We start from the raw sequence: 14015 nt of genomic DNA, 5'->3' as shown, positions 1-14015 counted from the left end.
AGTTCATGATACCAGTGTGTCTTATTACTGGTGATGCTTTTAAGAAACACAAACTTGTACTTGATAAGTCTCATATAGGAACGTAATGGTCATTGAGTGTCCATGAGGACATAAGGTGTTCAGCAAAGGGTTAAGTGATGAATGTGGTGAGACCCAGCCACCTTGGTAATCAAACTGGAAAGGAGATTCAAAGAATAGCCAGAGCCTCCACTGGTGACAGAAATGCCTTTAAATGAGACGGCTAGTGCTTTCTGCACTGGTTCGTTTTTAGTGCATTACACATGAGGTCGGGGAGTTCAGCACCTTTGTTTATCCACAATGGTAAGGCAGACAGTTCATCTGCAGGTAATTATTCAAAGTCTTGACCTTACCTGTGTCTATGAGGCCAAGAACACAGAGAGTGATTGATACATTGACCTTGGCCACTGAATATTCCTTTCTGATGGAGGAGAAGAATCCATCCAAAGCAAACTTGCTTGCAGAATAGGCAGCAACCATTGGATAAGCCACTTTCCCTAGATGATAAAGAAATGGGTTAATAAGGTGGCCCATTTCAGCTTCTAACAGAGCTGATCTTTATCTGTAGTAGGCTTTGTAACTCCTATGGTGTCCTTTTACCCCTTTGAGTCTTAGTTTCTCTATATTCCCCATGGAAATTATACTGCTATATTGAATTTTGAAAAGAAAAACATTAAGGTATCGAAGGCATGGGGTGGGATTGGGCTGCAGGATAGCCTTCATTGAAGAGGGACTGTTTAGGGTTTTAGTAAAGGCAATAAACAAGCGAGGCTACAAAAGAGCCATGTAATTCCACAGCTGCTAACTCTTCCACCTCTGAACCAAGTGCTGGGGATCCAAGAGTTTGACAAGTGATCTCTGCCAACTCAGTGACCTGTTGACAATGGAAAGGGTATGTTTTACTTTCCTTACAAAGGGATTTAAAAAAACACTGTCCTGGCCGGGTGCGGTGGCTCGCACCTATAATCCCAGCACTTTGGGAGGCTGAGGTGAGCAGATCACTTGAGGTCAGGAGTTCGAGACCAGCCTGACTAACATGGTGAAACTCCGTCTCTACTAAAAATACAAAAATTAGCTGGGCGCACGCCTGTAGTCCTATCTATTCAGGAGGTTGAGGCAGGTGAATCGCTTGAATTTGGGAGGCGGAGGTTGCAGTGAGCTGAGATCGTGCCACCACACAGAAGCCTGGGTGACAGAGACTCCATCTCAAAAAAAACAAAAAACAAAATCCTGTCTTTGCTTTTCTACCCAAAACCACTTTTTTAAAAAACATTCACCAGACTGCTTAATTCTCACTCAAGTTTTTTGAAGGATATGTGAACATATGCCTAATAGGATAAAATATTATTAATACCCTTTTTAGGAGGGGAAAGTAGAAGTGACCTGAGACCCTACAGTCTTTACCGAGCTACTTTAAAATCAATTGTCTGCTAATTCCAGAGTTTGGGTAATTTTAAGATTGATCTTTATTGATTTCCTTTCCTCCTAAGTATGGGTCATATTTACTATTCTTGTATGGGTGTTAATTTTTTATTGTATCCTGGATATTGTGAATGATACATTGCAGGGTGCCTGGATTCTGTCACATTCCTCCAAAGAGTGTTGATTTTTGTTTGTTTGTTTGTTTTGTTTTTTGTTTTTTTAAGTGGCCAGTTAACTTGGGTGAAACGCTGTCTCTTGTAATAAGTATCAGCTGAAATCTCTTTTCAATTATTTGAATCTTAACTTGGCTGCTTGATTTCTGCATTGCCCATGCATTGATCAGAGAACAACTAGAGATTTGGACAGAGCTTATGTATAGGATTCAGTGTTTCTCCACTGTGACTCTCCTTTCCAGCATATCCCCCTTTACATTCCAGCTGTTACAGTAACCCCAACCTCTTCCTTCTAGCTATTCATGTTGGCAAGATGGCAGGTTTCTAGCCCAGATATGGCACTGATTGGGACTGCCCTTAGGCATAAAGCTATACAAGTGGGAAATTCGCCTACTGTCATTTCCTTCTTCCAAGTGTCAATAACCCTCCATTTTCTATCTGCTCTTGGTTAATCTCCAGTGCTTTCAATGGTTGTTGTCGATATTTTGTCAAAAGTTTATAGTTGTAATCTGGGGAAGGATGGTCTTTCAGGTGCCACTCTGCAGTTATCAGAATTGGAATTTCTATATGTTTCAAATATAATATGTTGTATGTCAAACCAATGAAGAAAGGATGGGTTATTTAATAAAGATGCTGAGAAAGGTGGTTAACTAATTGGAAAAAATTAACTGTTTGTTTTATATCATATAGCAAAAAATATTCTAGATGGAAAATTACAGTAAACAGTGTAATCTACTCAATATCCATTCCTCCTTCTTTAATAATAGAGTCTGATTTTGTTCAGGACAGCAATGTAATCATTTTAAAATTCATTATTATTACATTTCCATTGTGCAAATCTCATCTCCCTGAGATTTTCTTGCCCTAATAAGCCATGCAATGTAATAGTTCTGGCCAATGAGAAATCTAACAGATGAGGTTTCTAGGAAAGATATTGATATCCTGATAAATTAGATGGATTCAGGTGGCATGCAACTTTTACATTTTGCCCTTCTCCTTTCCTCCTAATGAACCTCAGATATGATGGCTAGAATTGTAGCAGTCAGTTTGTGAACTATAGGAAAAGCTAATGTTAATTATGGTGGAACAGAAATGTGGAATGACCTTGGATTCTTGAAGACATCATGTAAGTCCACCAAAACCTACCTGAGAAGAAGGAATCTCTCTTTGTTAAGTTGCAGTGAGGTTTTTGACTTCTTTCTTTCCAACTTGGATGCCCTTTATTTCTTTCTGTTGTCTAAGTGCTCTGGCTAGAACTTCCAGTACTCATTGAATAAAAGTGGTGAAAGTTGGCATCACTCTCTTGTTCCAAATCTTAGTGGAAAGGCTTTCAATTTTTCCTTGTTCAGTAAGATGTTAGCTATAGATTTGTCATATATGGCCTTTATCATGTTGAGGTATATCCCTTCTATACCCAATTTGTTGAGGGTTTTTATCATGAAGGGATGTTGCATTTTACCAAATGCTTTTTCATTATCTACTGAAATGATCATACAGTTTTTGTCTTTGATTCTATTGATGTGATGTATCACATTTATTGATTTGCTTATATCAAACCATCCTTGCATCTTGGAGATGAATCCTACTTGGTCATGATGAATGATCCTTTAAAATGTTGTTGAGTTCTGTTTGCTAGTATTTTGTTGAGGATTTTTGCATCTGTGTTCATCAGGGATATTGGCCTGTGGTTTTCTCTTTTTTGTTGTATCTTTAGTTTTGGTTTCAATATTGGGACACATCCTTAAAGGGAGAAGCCAGTCTCTCCTTCCCACTCCTTTGTCCTTCTTGGTGTCTGAAGGTGGATGTAATGACTGTGGCTCCAGACCTATCTTGGACCATGAGGTAGAAGCCACATATTGAGGATGGCAAAACATTTAGATAGTTTAGAGAGAAGGAAGGAACCTTGGTGACCATGGAGCTGCCATACTCTACTGGCCCTATACTGCCTACCTTCAGACCTGATTTAAATTTTAACTTACTGGTATTTTGTTTTGTTTTGTTTTTCTGAGGCAGAGTCTTGCTCTGTTGCCCAGACTGGAGTGCAATGGCGTGATCTTGGCTCACTGCAACTTCTGCCTCCCAAGTTCAAGTGATTCTCCTGCCTCAACCTCCTGAGTAGCTGGGATTACAGGTGTGAGCTACCAAACCAGGCTAATTTTTGTATTTTTGGTAGAAACAGGATTTCGCCATGTTCGCCAGGCTGGTCTTGAACTCCTGACCTCAAGTGATCCACCTGCCTCAGCCTCCCAAAGTGTTGGAATTACAGGCATGAGCCACCATGCCCAGTCTAAATTCTAGTTTATTGAGTCTACTATTATTTTAGGTTTTCTGTATCTATCTGACAGCTGAACTTACTTCTTATTGATAGTTATCCCCACTTCTATGCAGCCCATGTGCCAAAAGAAAGCTGACGTAATTCCTAACTGTAGGTGTGAGCTTATGTAATCTATTTTATCCCATTCTTCTTACTCATGATTGATACAGGAATGGCCATGTGGCTCATTTTGGACCAATGAGACTTGAAGAAAATTTTGTTGGAGTGTCTCAAAAAGTTAGTGTTTTTCTGGAAGAGTTTCTGAGAGTAGCAATCCTTTTTTATTTCTGACACATTTTTGTGCATTGATATGGGGGTGGGAATTGCTGCAGCTATCTCATTGTCAGCCTGAGGATGAAGCCACACATGGAAGAGAGCAGAGCCAAGAGAATCACGGGGACACTGAGCTTCAGCCAAGTCAACTGTGAAGCCTGCCCTACATCTGGACTTCCAGTTATGTCAATAATTTTCCTTATTGTTTGAGACAAAAATAGATCCACATTACTTATAAGAATAGCATAGTAATTAAAAGTATGAGCTCTGGAGTCAGATGACCCAGGTGTGAATCCCAAGTATGCCAATTCTTAGCTGTAGTATGTGGATAATAATATAACCAAGCTGGAGTAACCCATGTAATATACTTAGCACAAACTCTGGCACATAGAAAGCATTCAGAAAATGCTATTATTGTTAGTGGTATTAGTATTCAAATTGGTGAGAAAAGTAGGAGCTATTCAAAAAATAATGTTGGGACAAATAGCTAGTTACTTGGAGAAAAAAAGCAGCATTCTAATAAATAAATTCAAATTAGATCACAGAGTATATGTGAAAAGTAAAAAACTAAAATAAGCTGTGGGTGAATTTCTAATCTCAAAGTTAAAGGTACCTTTAAAGCATGAAACTGGAGGCGCATATTATGAAGGAAGATATAAATAGGTTTGAATATAGAAAATGTGAAAAGCTACAGTGTACTAGAAATGCTTGCCATGGCCTTCCTGCCCTCATCCCCTTCACAGAGACTTTATCTTTCTAGCCATGGAAGGTTGGCCCAGTTATCACGAATGTGCACACTGGCTTGAACACACATCATGGTCTCTCTTTCAAGAAATTGAAAGAGCGACGAAAAGATTCTGATTGCTGCTGTTGGATTTTGAATGAAAAGATCATGTAAGGTTGGGACTGGGATAGCCATTTTCAGCCATGGAGAGGGATAAGTAAGCAGAGACAAGTATTCTGCAAAAGTAAGCAAGCATATGGAATGAACACAATAACCTCTGAAATTTATTTAGTTCTTATGTGCCAGTCTAGAGTCTAAAGGATAAATGCTCAAAGTTTCAAGGTTCATGAGTGGGAGAAGCAGGATTCAAACTAGGATTCAGATTTGACTCTAGTGGCCCACACTCTTGAACACTAGGTGGTACTTCCTCTACAGAAACCACCGTTCTTTATACATGTGTTTTCCAGGAGCCATGTGTTAAACCCAATGCAGGAAGAGCATTGGTGAGGATTCTCTCTGTTTTGATAGTTGAGTCCAAAATAGGCAAAATTTATGAATAGCAGTATTATTTTCACTTCTAAGCCAACAGATAAGGATACCCATAAATAGACAGGGCTAGTCATTCCTAGTCCCTTTGTATTCATTTCCCAGGGCTGCCATAACAAATTACCACAAACTTGGTAGCGTAAGACTACAGAAATGTGTTCTCTTACAGTACTGGAATCCAGAAGTCCAAAACTAAGTTATCAGCACAGCCATGCTTCCTCCAAAAGCTATAGCAAGGAATCCTTTTTTTGTCTCTTCTAGCTTCTCATGTCTGCTGGCAGTTGGAGCTGAGTTGTGCTGACAGCTCCAGTCTCTGCCTCCATCTTCACATCACTTCTCTTCTGTCTGTCTCTTTTACTATTCTTATAAGGTCACTTGTCATTGGATTCAGGGCCTCTCAGATAATCTGGGATGATTTCATCTTGAGATCTTAGTTACATTCTCAAGGACTTTCTATGTGTCCACTTAAGGTCATGTTCACAGGATCTAGGTGGACATATCTTTTGGGGGAGGACCACCATTCAGCCCACTACACACCCCTAGATGACAATAAAGATATTGACTGTGACATTTAATGTATTTGTCTAGGTGGCAACAGAGATGCAGAAGCAAGATATCCTGTGAAGCCATAGTCTGCATTCATAGAGCAGTTATTTTTATACCACTCATGGAGCTCATGCATCACATTGCCTATCCTTAATTATGCCTCGGGTTATGCTCAAGGTACATAGAAGAATCCTAAATGGTTTTGTAGGAGAAGGAGGTTAAGTAAGAGAAGAGAGAAAGTGAAAGCAGAAGAAAGGAGAGAAGTAGTGAAGGAGCCATACATGTCAGAAGACCACCTGAAAAGTTCATGACATGGATGCATGCATAGTTTAAAAAAGTTTTTTTTTTTTTTGTTATTAGAAACAGGATCTTACTCTGTCACCCACCCAGGCTGAAGTGCTAAAGCACAGTGGTGAGATCATAGCTCATCCTCCCACCCCAGCCTCCTGAGTTGCTGGGGTTACAGATGCATGCCCCTGCGCTTGGCTAATTTAGTTTTTATTTTTTGTAGAGACAACGTCTCACTATGTTGCACAGGCTGGCCTAAAATCCCTGGCATCCAGTGATCCTCCTGCCTTGGCCTCCCAAAGTACTAGGATTACAGGCATGAGCCACTAAAACATGCCTAAAAACAATTTTTTTTTTTTTGATGGAGTTTCATTCTGTTGCCAGGTTGAAGTGCAGTGGCGCGATCTTGGCTCACTGCAATCTATGCCTCCCAGGTTCAAGTCATTCTCCTGCGTCAGACTCCTGAGTAGCTGGGACTACAGTCGTGTGGCACCATGCCCGGCTGATTTTTGTGTTTTTAGTGGAGACAGGGTTTCACTGTGTTGGCCAGAATGGTCTTGATCTCTTTACCTTGAGGTCTGCCCACTTTTAGATGGTGAAAAAAATGAACTATTATGCAAGCATACAAGGTTGGACAAAGACTATTAAAAAATGATTAGCCTTTATTATGAAGACTATGCATGAGGTACACTGTAACATAATTACATATGACTATAGCTGTTGTTGACATCTCTCAGATTTTGTGACCTGCTATTGATCTGTAAATGTTTAAGCTAGTACTTAAATTCAATGCATATAAGGACCATGTGCAAATAAGGACCATTAACCTGTGGATTTGAGCTCTGCCCCTCCCCTGCCATTTTTCTAGTCTGTTTCTGGAGTAGAGGACTCTGCTAAAGAGCTCAGTAGGAAAGAGTGGCTTTATCCATAAATGACATTCATAGTGCATTTTGAGAATGAGTGTGGGGCAGGAAAGACATGGTGGCCTAAGCTTGTTGAACATCTTCTAGGAACTCCTGGAAGAAATGGAGAGAGGTCTTTGGAAGAGGCTAAAGTCCCACAGTGACAGCTGGGTGAGCAGTCACTGAATTATGAATTAAGTCTCTTTAAAACCCAAACTGGCATGACTAAGGAAAACATGTATTTCAAATCTAAACTGGATGCTTAGGTGAAGAAATATATTGGACTATCAGGAAACTCCACCTGGAGGAGGTAGGTTGTAAATTCTACTTGATGAAAGGAAGTACATGAAGGACCAGGGAGGTGGAAGAATGGCGTGTTCAAAAATTAGAGGCAGGAGTTAGATAGACAGTGAGAAGCTGGTCAGACAAAGAAAATAATAGCAAAGTTTATTGTATTTATTCTTTTACAAAAGTACAGACTTATGAACACTTATCCAAAACTCTTAGAATCAGATGTATTATGGAAATTAAATTTATTTTTGGATTTTAGATGGTGGTATGGGCATATAATAGATATTACACCGCATCTCCAGTAGGGTTGGAGGAGGCAGCCTGTATGAGAACATGTTATTATTTCTGCACTAAAACATTGGAAAGTTAATACTGAGATAAAGGAAGGATTTGCGTAGCCTCACTTCAGTTCAGGTTAAATTCATTAGGTAGATTTAATTATGCAAAGAAAATCCTTAGTTTTTGGAGTTTTATTATTGTTTCCATTTGTTTTCCCATAGCCTTTTTGGATTTTGGAATTGCAGATAAGGATTGCGAACCAGTCTAGGCTCACTAAAGGAAATCTGGAATATATATTTAAAAAAAAAAAAAAGCAGAAAAAAAAATGAAGAGAAGAGAGAAAAATCTTCCAGGTTCTAGTCCCAAACAACCTTGGTGCATTTAATTCAAGTCTACTTCTATTCACAAGTCTGTTCTTAAACATTTTTCCACATAGTGCGAATTAGCTTGTGTGAGGAAACCCCTACGTTCTGCTCTATGTAAACTATATTTAGAAGTTTCAGAAAGCTGAAAAGGGCAAAATCCCTCTAAAAGTCTAGATTTTTATTTTTTAAAAAAGGTTCCATGAGTCAAAAGGCCTGGTCAAAGTGGAGTAAACAACATGTAACAGGATGTTAAAATTTGACTTTTTCTGCTTTAGTTTCAGCTGAGGTTCAAAGGCTGAGAACATCACAGTAATTGGCAAAGGCTTCCACGTTCTGAAGGGAGGTTCCAGACCACCTGTGCACTTACAGGGAACATGGAAACACAAACAAACATCCCAAGGAAATAAAGGGGCTGACACTGGGAGGCCAGAGAGAATGGGAGTTAGAGAGAAGAAATTAGCAATGTCTCATTGATCTTCTAAAAAGAAGGGGTGGGGGATTTTCCTCACGTCAGTCCTTGTGAGAGTGACTTCAAAGAGACCTCAGAGAGCTTGTCCCAAAGAGTTTGATGAGCAACAAGGGGGACTGGGGTCTGACTCAATCTGAGAGGCCATGGCTATGGGCAAAGCCATTGCATAGCCCAAATTGTGTCACACCTATGGAAACTTTTCCTTGTAGGTGGACCTGAAATCCAGCCCACACTCTGCTCACCACCCTGTGGGCCTTGTCCCAGGACCTATCCCTTCTCTTCTGGAGCCATTTCCAATTGTGCCCAAAAGGACAGCCTGAAGCAGTGAGTGTATTCTCTTGTATTCCCACTGTAATCCCAGGGCCCAAAGGAAATAACATAAGCAACTGCTGCCCAAACCACAAGAAGAATTACTAGTATTCCAGAAAGGGCCTCCAAAGATTCCACAAAAGCATGCAATGCAAGAGTCAGATTTGAACATCCACCAAGTGGTCAGAGAACATGAGTTCTGAATGTCAGGAGAAGACCAATGTGTTAGCTGGGTGCCAGCCAAATAAGACCTTTCCTACTCCTTATCCTCTTCCCTGCATTCTCCCTTTTCCTTTAACCAAAGACAGGCTAGAGGGGGTCAAGGAGTGGGGAGGAGGTGAGGAAAGAGAGGAAAGAACAAACACATTTCCTACCAACAGCAGGTTCCAGCTTAGCAAGGGGAGAAGCTTTGGTTAAAGTTAAATTGCACATGACTAGACATTTTTACCTATTCAGAAATGAGACTATTCTGGGGACTGGAGGCAGCCATAGGATTTTTTACTAACCTGGAGTAACCAGAAAAGTATTACCATCTGCCCTAGCTCATGTCCAGGCTCAGGGAGGACCTGCCCACAGAACAGGTTTGAACAGGCAGTGGGAGGAAAGAATCAACTTGTTTTCTGATTGTACCCTGTGAGATCCACTTGTTGGATTGCCAGTTTTTTTAAAAAAGATGTGCTAGTGTATGTGCTCAATTAAATTAATAAGTAAATAAATGCACTGTTCTAATATGCATGAAGCAGTCATGGAATTGAGGGGGTCGGAAGCCTGAGTGTTTCTACCCAAGGTTAAGTTTTGGCTTATGTGGGAGGGTGGGGCCATCAGAGCAGAAGAGAAAGATGGCAGCTAGCTTTCTGGGAAGTTTTAGAACACTAAGAAACAGAGCTATGGTGACTATATTTTCTGAAGCAAAATATGGGACACAGAGTCTTAGAAGGATGAAGGCAGACATGATGATAAGTGGGACAGAATGTTTGTAATTAGCTCTGTCCCAGAAATGCTGGGACTCAGCCGCTGTAGAAACAGTAAGAGCCAGAGAGCTGGCAAAGAAACCATGTACTGAGCCTTGTTAGCTGAGTAGAAGAGGTCAAAAAGAGGCCTACGTGCTTTCGTTCATCCTCTCTCTACCCTCCATCCCTAACTGCCTTGCTGATATTTTGAAATAATTACCAATTCAAAGGTGGATTTTAGACTGCTTTAATTGATTGCTCAGAAGGGAGTGCATAAGGATTGAAAAACTTCATTCCTGCCTGCCTTCACACTTTTAGAGCAACCCCAGGCAAATGAATGAGCCCAAATTTGAGGTGCGTCAGGCCTAAATGGCTTCAAAGGCCAGAGAGTCATCCTGGATCCTGCCCCCCATTTTTCCCAGCTCTTCCTAAAAATCCTTGCTCAGTTGAGACCCTCATGGTCTAAACTCTTTAGTTGTTTGAATCGAGTTGGGCTCTCAAGATAAATCCACCTATCTTCTCCATACCTCAGAAGACCTGAGGTGTCATCATAAGTATTGAGACATCCCACAATCCAGTGATAATTGAAGCAATGCAGTGAATGGATGTATCCAGGGAAAGTGTGTTGAGTGAAAAGAGAAGAAGGTTTAGGATAGAAGAATCCTGAGGAAACCAACAATTAAGGTTGGAGAGTTGCCAAGAAACCTAAGAGACTGAGAGGGGACAGTTAAGGTGGCCAGAGAAAACCCAGGGCAATGTTTTGGCTGATCACTAGGAAAAAGCACATGGTGTTGAAACAGCACAAAATGTAGCAGAGATAAATAAGATAAAACTTGTTACTAAATTTCACAAGGTGACTTTGGCAAGAATACTTCTATGCAGGTATGGGGCCTGTTGACAGGATGTAAAATGGAGTTCTTCCTAAAGTCTCAGAGTATCAGCACATCTTCTAAGGCAAGAATAAAAGAATAGATTTGAAGAACATCCACAGTTGAAGGGTGGACCCAAACCAGTTCTGCCTGCATTGCCTAATCACCCGTGCCTAGCCTAAATCACCCTTGGATAAGAGAGAGTTCTCAGTGTCCTTCCTGTGCCTATATCCACCGATGCTCAGGGCAGTTTCATCCCTCTCCCCTTAAGCCACATGAGAGGGGCCTCAACAGCATTATTTGGAGAACTTTTAATATGTCCCCTGGAGTTCAGGGACTGGAATTTGACTCACATCTAAAGTCTAAAGGCAACAGGGAGGGCTGGAACTGCCCTTGCTTGAGAACAAAGCTGAGTGCACTGTGGGATCAACCATGTATGCAAGGATTGACTTCCCAGAGGCCCAGTGTGGATCCTGTGGATGGGGGCTCGCCTGGGGTCACCTGCCCAGGGATGGTGGGGTAGACTGGGCCAAGTGGGCTGGGCTGATTGAAGCCTAGGAGCTGAGGAGAAAGCTGAACTGAAAGTAATGAGGTAGAGAAGGCATTGCTCACACAAAGGGAACTGCAGGGAGAATGGGCGGCAGCGGTGGTGTCTCCTGCAGGGGACCTCTGAAGAACCCAGAAAAAGCCCCACAAAATTCACTCTCATACATCCTCCAAGTCACTAGACTCCCAGGATGGGGAATTATTATTATTATTATTATTTTTCTCTTGAAATAATTTTAAACTTAAGGAAAAGTTGCAAGAATAGTACACACAACCTTTTTTTTTTTTTTTTTTTTTTTTTTTTTTTTTTTTTTTTTTCTGCTGAGCCATTTGAGGGTAATAGCTGTAATTGAGGTCATTGCTGACCTCATGTCCCATCTCCCCCAAATACTTAGTGTTCATTTCTTACACAGAAGGACACTGTCCTACATAATCACAATACAGTCATCAAAATGAGGGAATTTATTAGTTTCCTAGGGCTGTCATAACAAATTACCACAAACTGGGTGGCTTAAGACAACAGAAATTTATTCTCTCACAGTGCTGGAGTCAAGAAGTCTGAAATCAATGTGTTGGCAGGGCCGCATTCCCCCCAAAGGCTCTAAGAGAGAGTGCTTCCTTGCCTTTTCCAGCTTCTGGTGGACGCTGGCATTCCTTGTGGCTATGTCACAATCTCTACTTTCCATCTTTACATGGCCTTTTCTTCTCTCTGTCTGTGTCTTCTCTTCCTCTGACTCTATAAGGACATTTGGCAGTGGATTAAGAGCCCACTTGGCTAATCCAGGATGATCTCATCACAAGATCCTTAACTTAATTACATCTGCAAGGACCCTTTGTCCAAATAAGGTTGCATTCACAGGTTCAGGCAGGTAGGATGTAGATATATCTTTTTGGGGGCCACTGTTCAACCCAGTACAGTAACATTGACGTATCCATGTTATCTAATCCACAGACCCTGTTCAAATTTTGTCATGTGTCCCAATAATACCCTTTATAGCAAAAGGATCCAATCGAGGATCATGTGTTGGCATTTAGTTGTCATGACTCTTCAGTTGCCTTTGCTCTGCAACGATTCTGCAGTCTTTCCTTTATTTTCATGACCTTGGCACTGTTGGAGAGTACAGCCAGTTATTTTGTACAAGCTGATATGCTGAAGCTGGCTCATACTAGATTGTGAGAGCTGGTGGTTAAATGTTTATAAATTTTGCAAGCAAGAGAATGTCATGTGGATATGGTCATCATGGGAGTGTTGATTCCATGGAAAGGCTACAAATCAGGGTTTTTGACTCTTCCTTTCTGGATAGCTTGTTGTTAAACATTTACTAGCGCACTATTGATGAATGTCCCTCAGTTTGGATTTGTCTGGTGTTTCCTCATGATTTGATTCAGGTTATGCATTTTGGCAGGTTCACAGAAGTAACTTGTGTTCTTCACATTGCACCCCATCAAGTGATACATGTTTTCAATTTATTCCATTACTGGTGATGTTATTTAACCACGATCATTTGATTCAGGTGCTGTCTATCAGGTTTCTCTTCTGTAAAATTACTCTTTTCCCCCTAGTAATCAGTAAGTTTTTTTTTTTTTTTTTTTTTTTTTTTTCGGGTGGTACTTTAAAAAAAAACCTATCTTAACCATTTTTTAAAAATTATACTTTAAGTTCTGAGGTACATGTGCACCACGTGCAGGTTTGTTACATGGGTATACACGAACCATGTTGGTTTGCTGCACCCATCAACTAGTCATTTACATTAGGGATTTCTCCTAATGCTATCCCTCCCCCAGCCAATCTAGAACTAGAAATACCATTTGACCCAGCAATCCTTTATAAGGATTATAAATCATGCTACTATAAAGACACATGCACATGTATGTTTATTGTGGCACTATTCACAATAGCAAAGACTTGGAACCAACTCAAATGTCCATCAATGATAGACTGGATTAAGAAAATGTGGCACATATACAACATGGAATACTATGCAGCCATAAAAAAAGATGAGTTCATGTCCTTTGCAGGGACATGGATGAAGCTGGAAATCATCATTCTCAGCAAACGATCATGAGGACAGAGAACCAAACACTGCATGTTCTCACTCATAAGTGGCAGTTGAACAATGAGAATACGTGGACACTGGGAGGGGAACATCACACACCGGGGCCTATCTTAACCAGTTTTAAGCAGACAGTTCAGGGGCATTCAGTACATTCATATTATGGTGCAACCATCACTGCCATCCATCTCCAGAACTCTTTTCATGTAGCAAAACTAACTATACCCATTAAACAATAACTCCGCATTCTCTCCTTTCCCAGCCCCTGGCAACCACCCTTCTACTTTCGACTTTGTATAACTTTCACCATCCTAAGAACTTCATATAAGTGGAATCATAGTTTCCTCCAATTGCAAACCAACACCAGAGGGTTCATTCTCTTTCTGTGGCTGGCTTATTTCCCTTTGCATGATGTCCTCAAGGTCCTGCCATGTTGTAGCATGTGTCAGAATTTCTTTCCTTTTAAAGACTGAATAATATTCCATTGTATATACATACTACATTTTGCTTATCCATTCATCTGCCAATAGACACTTGGGTTGCTAATAGTGAAACATACAGTGTTTTCGCTATTACGAATACTGTTCCTGTGAACATGGATATACAAGTATCTCTTTGAGACCCTGCTTTCTTTCCTTTCCTTTCCTTTCCTTTCCTTTCCTTTCCTTTCCTTTCCT

General features: G+C 40.7%; 2 protein-coding genes across 4 annotated transcripts in view; one reads left to right on the top strand and one right to left on the bottom strand.

Annotated features, from left to right (window-relative positions):
* The window catches only part of LAMB3 (laminin subunit beta 3), a 160809-nt gene that overhangs the window by 35242 nt on the left and 111552 nt on the right, over positions 1-14015 (top strand). The window lies entirely within an intron of this gene.
* The window catches only part of HSD11B1 (hydroxysteroid 11-beta dehydrogenase 1), a 54026-nt gene that overhangs the window by 1698 nt on the left and 38313 nt on the right, over positions 1-14015 (bottom strand). For all 3 annotated transcript variants that reach the window (XM_023198331.1, XM_023198332.1, XM_023198330.2), the window contains one exon: positions 372-515. In XM_023198331.1, coding sequence (XP_023054099.1) covers positions 372-515 — 144 coding nt within the window. The remainder of the gene's footprint in view (positions 1-371; positions 516-14015) is intronic.

Source organism: Piliocolobus tephrosceles, chromosome 1 (genome assembly GCF_002776525.5).
Source record: "Piliocolobus tephrosceles isolate RC106 chromosome 1, ASM277652v3, whole genome shotgun sequence".
Taxonomy (NCBI): domain Eukaryota; kingdom Metazoa; phylum Chordata; class Mammalia; order Primates; family Cercopithecidae; genus Piliocolobus; species Piliocolobus tephrosceles.
The sequence above is the reverse complement of the archived record's forward strand: the minus strand, read 5'-3'. Positions and strand labels throughout refer to the sequence as shown.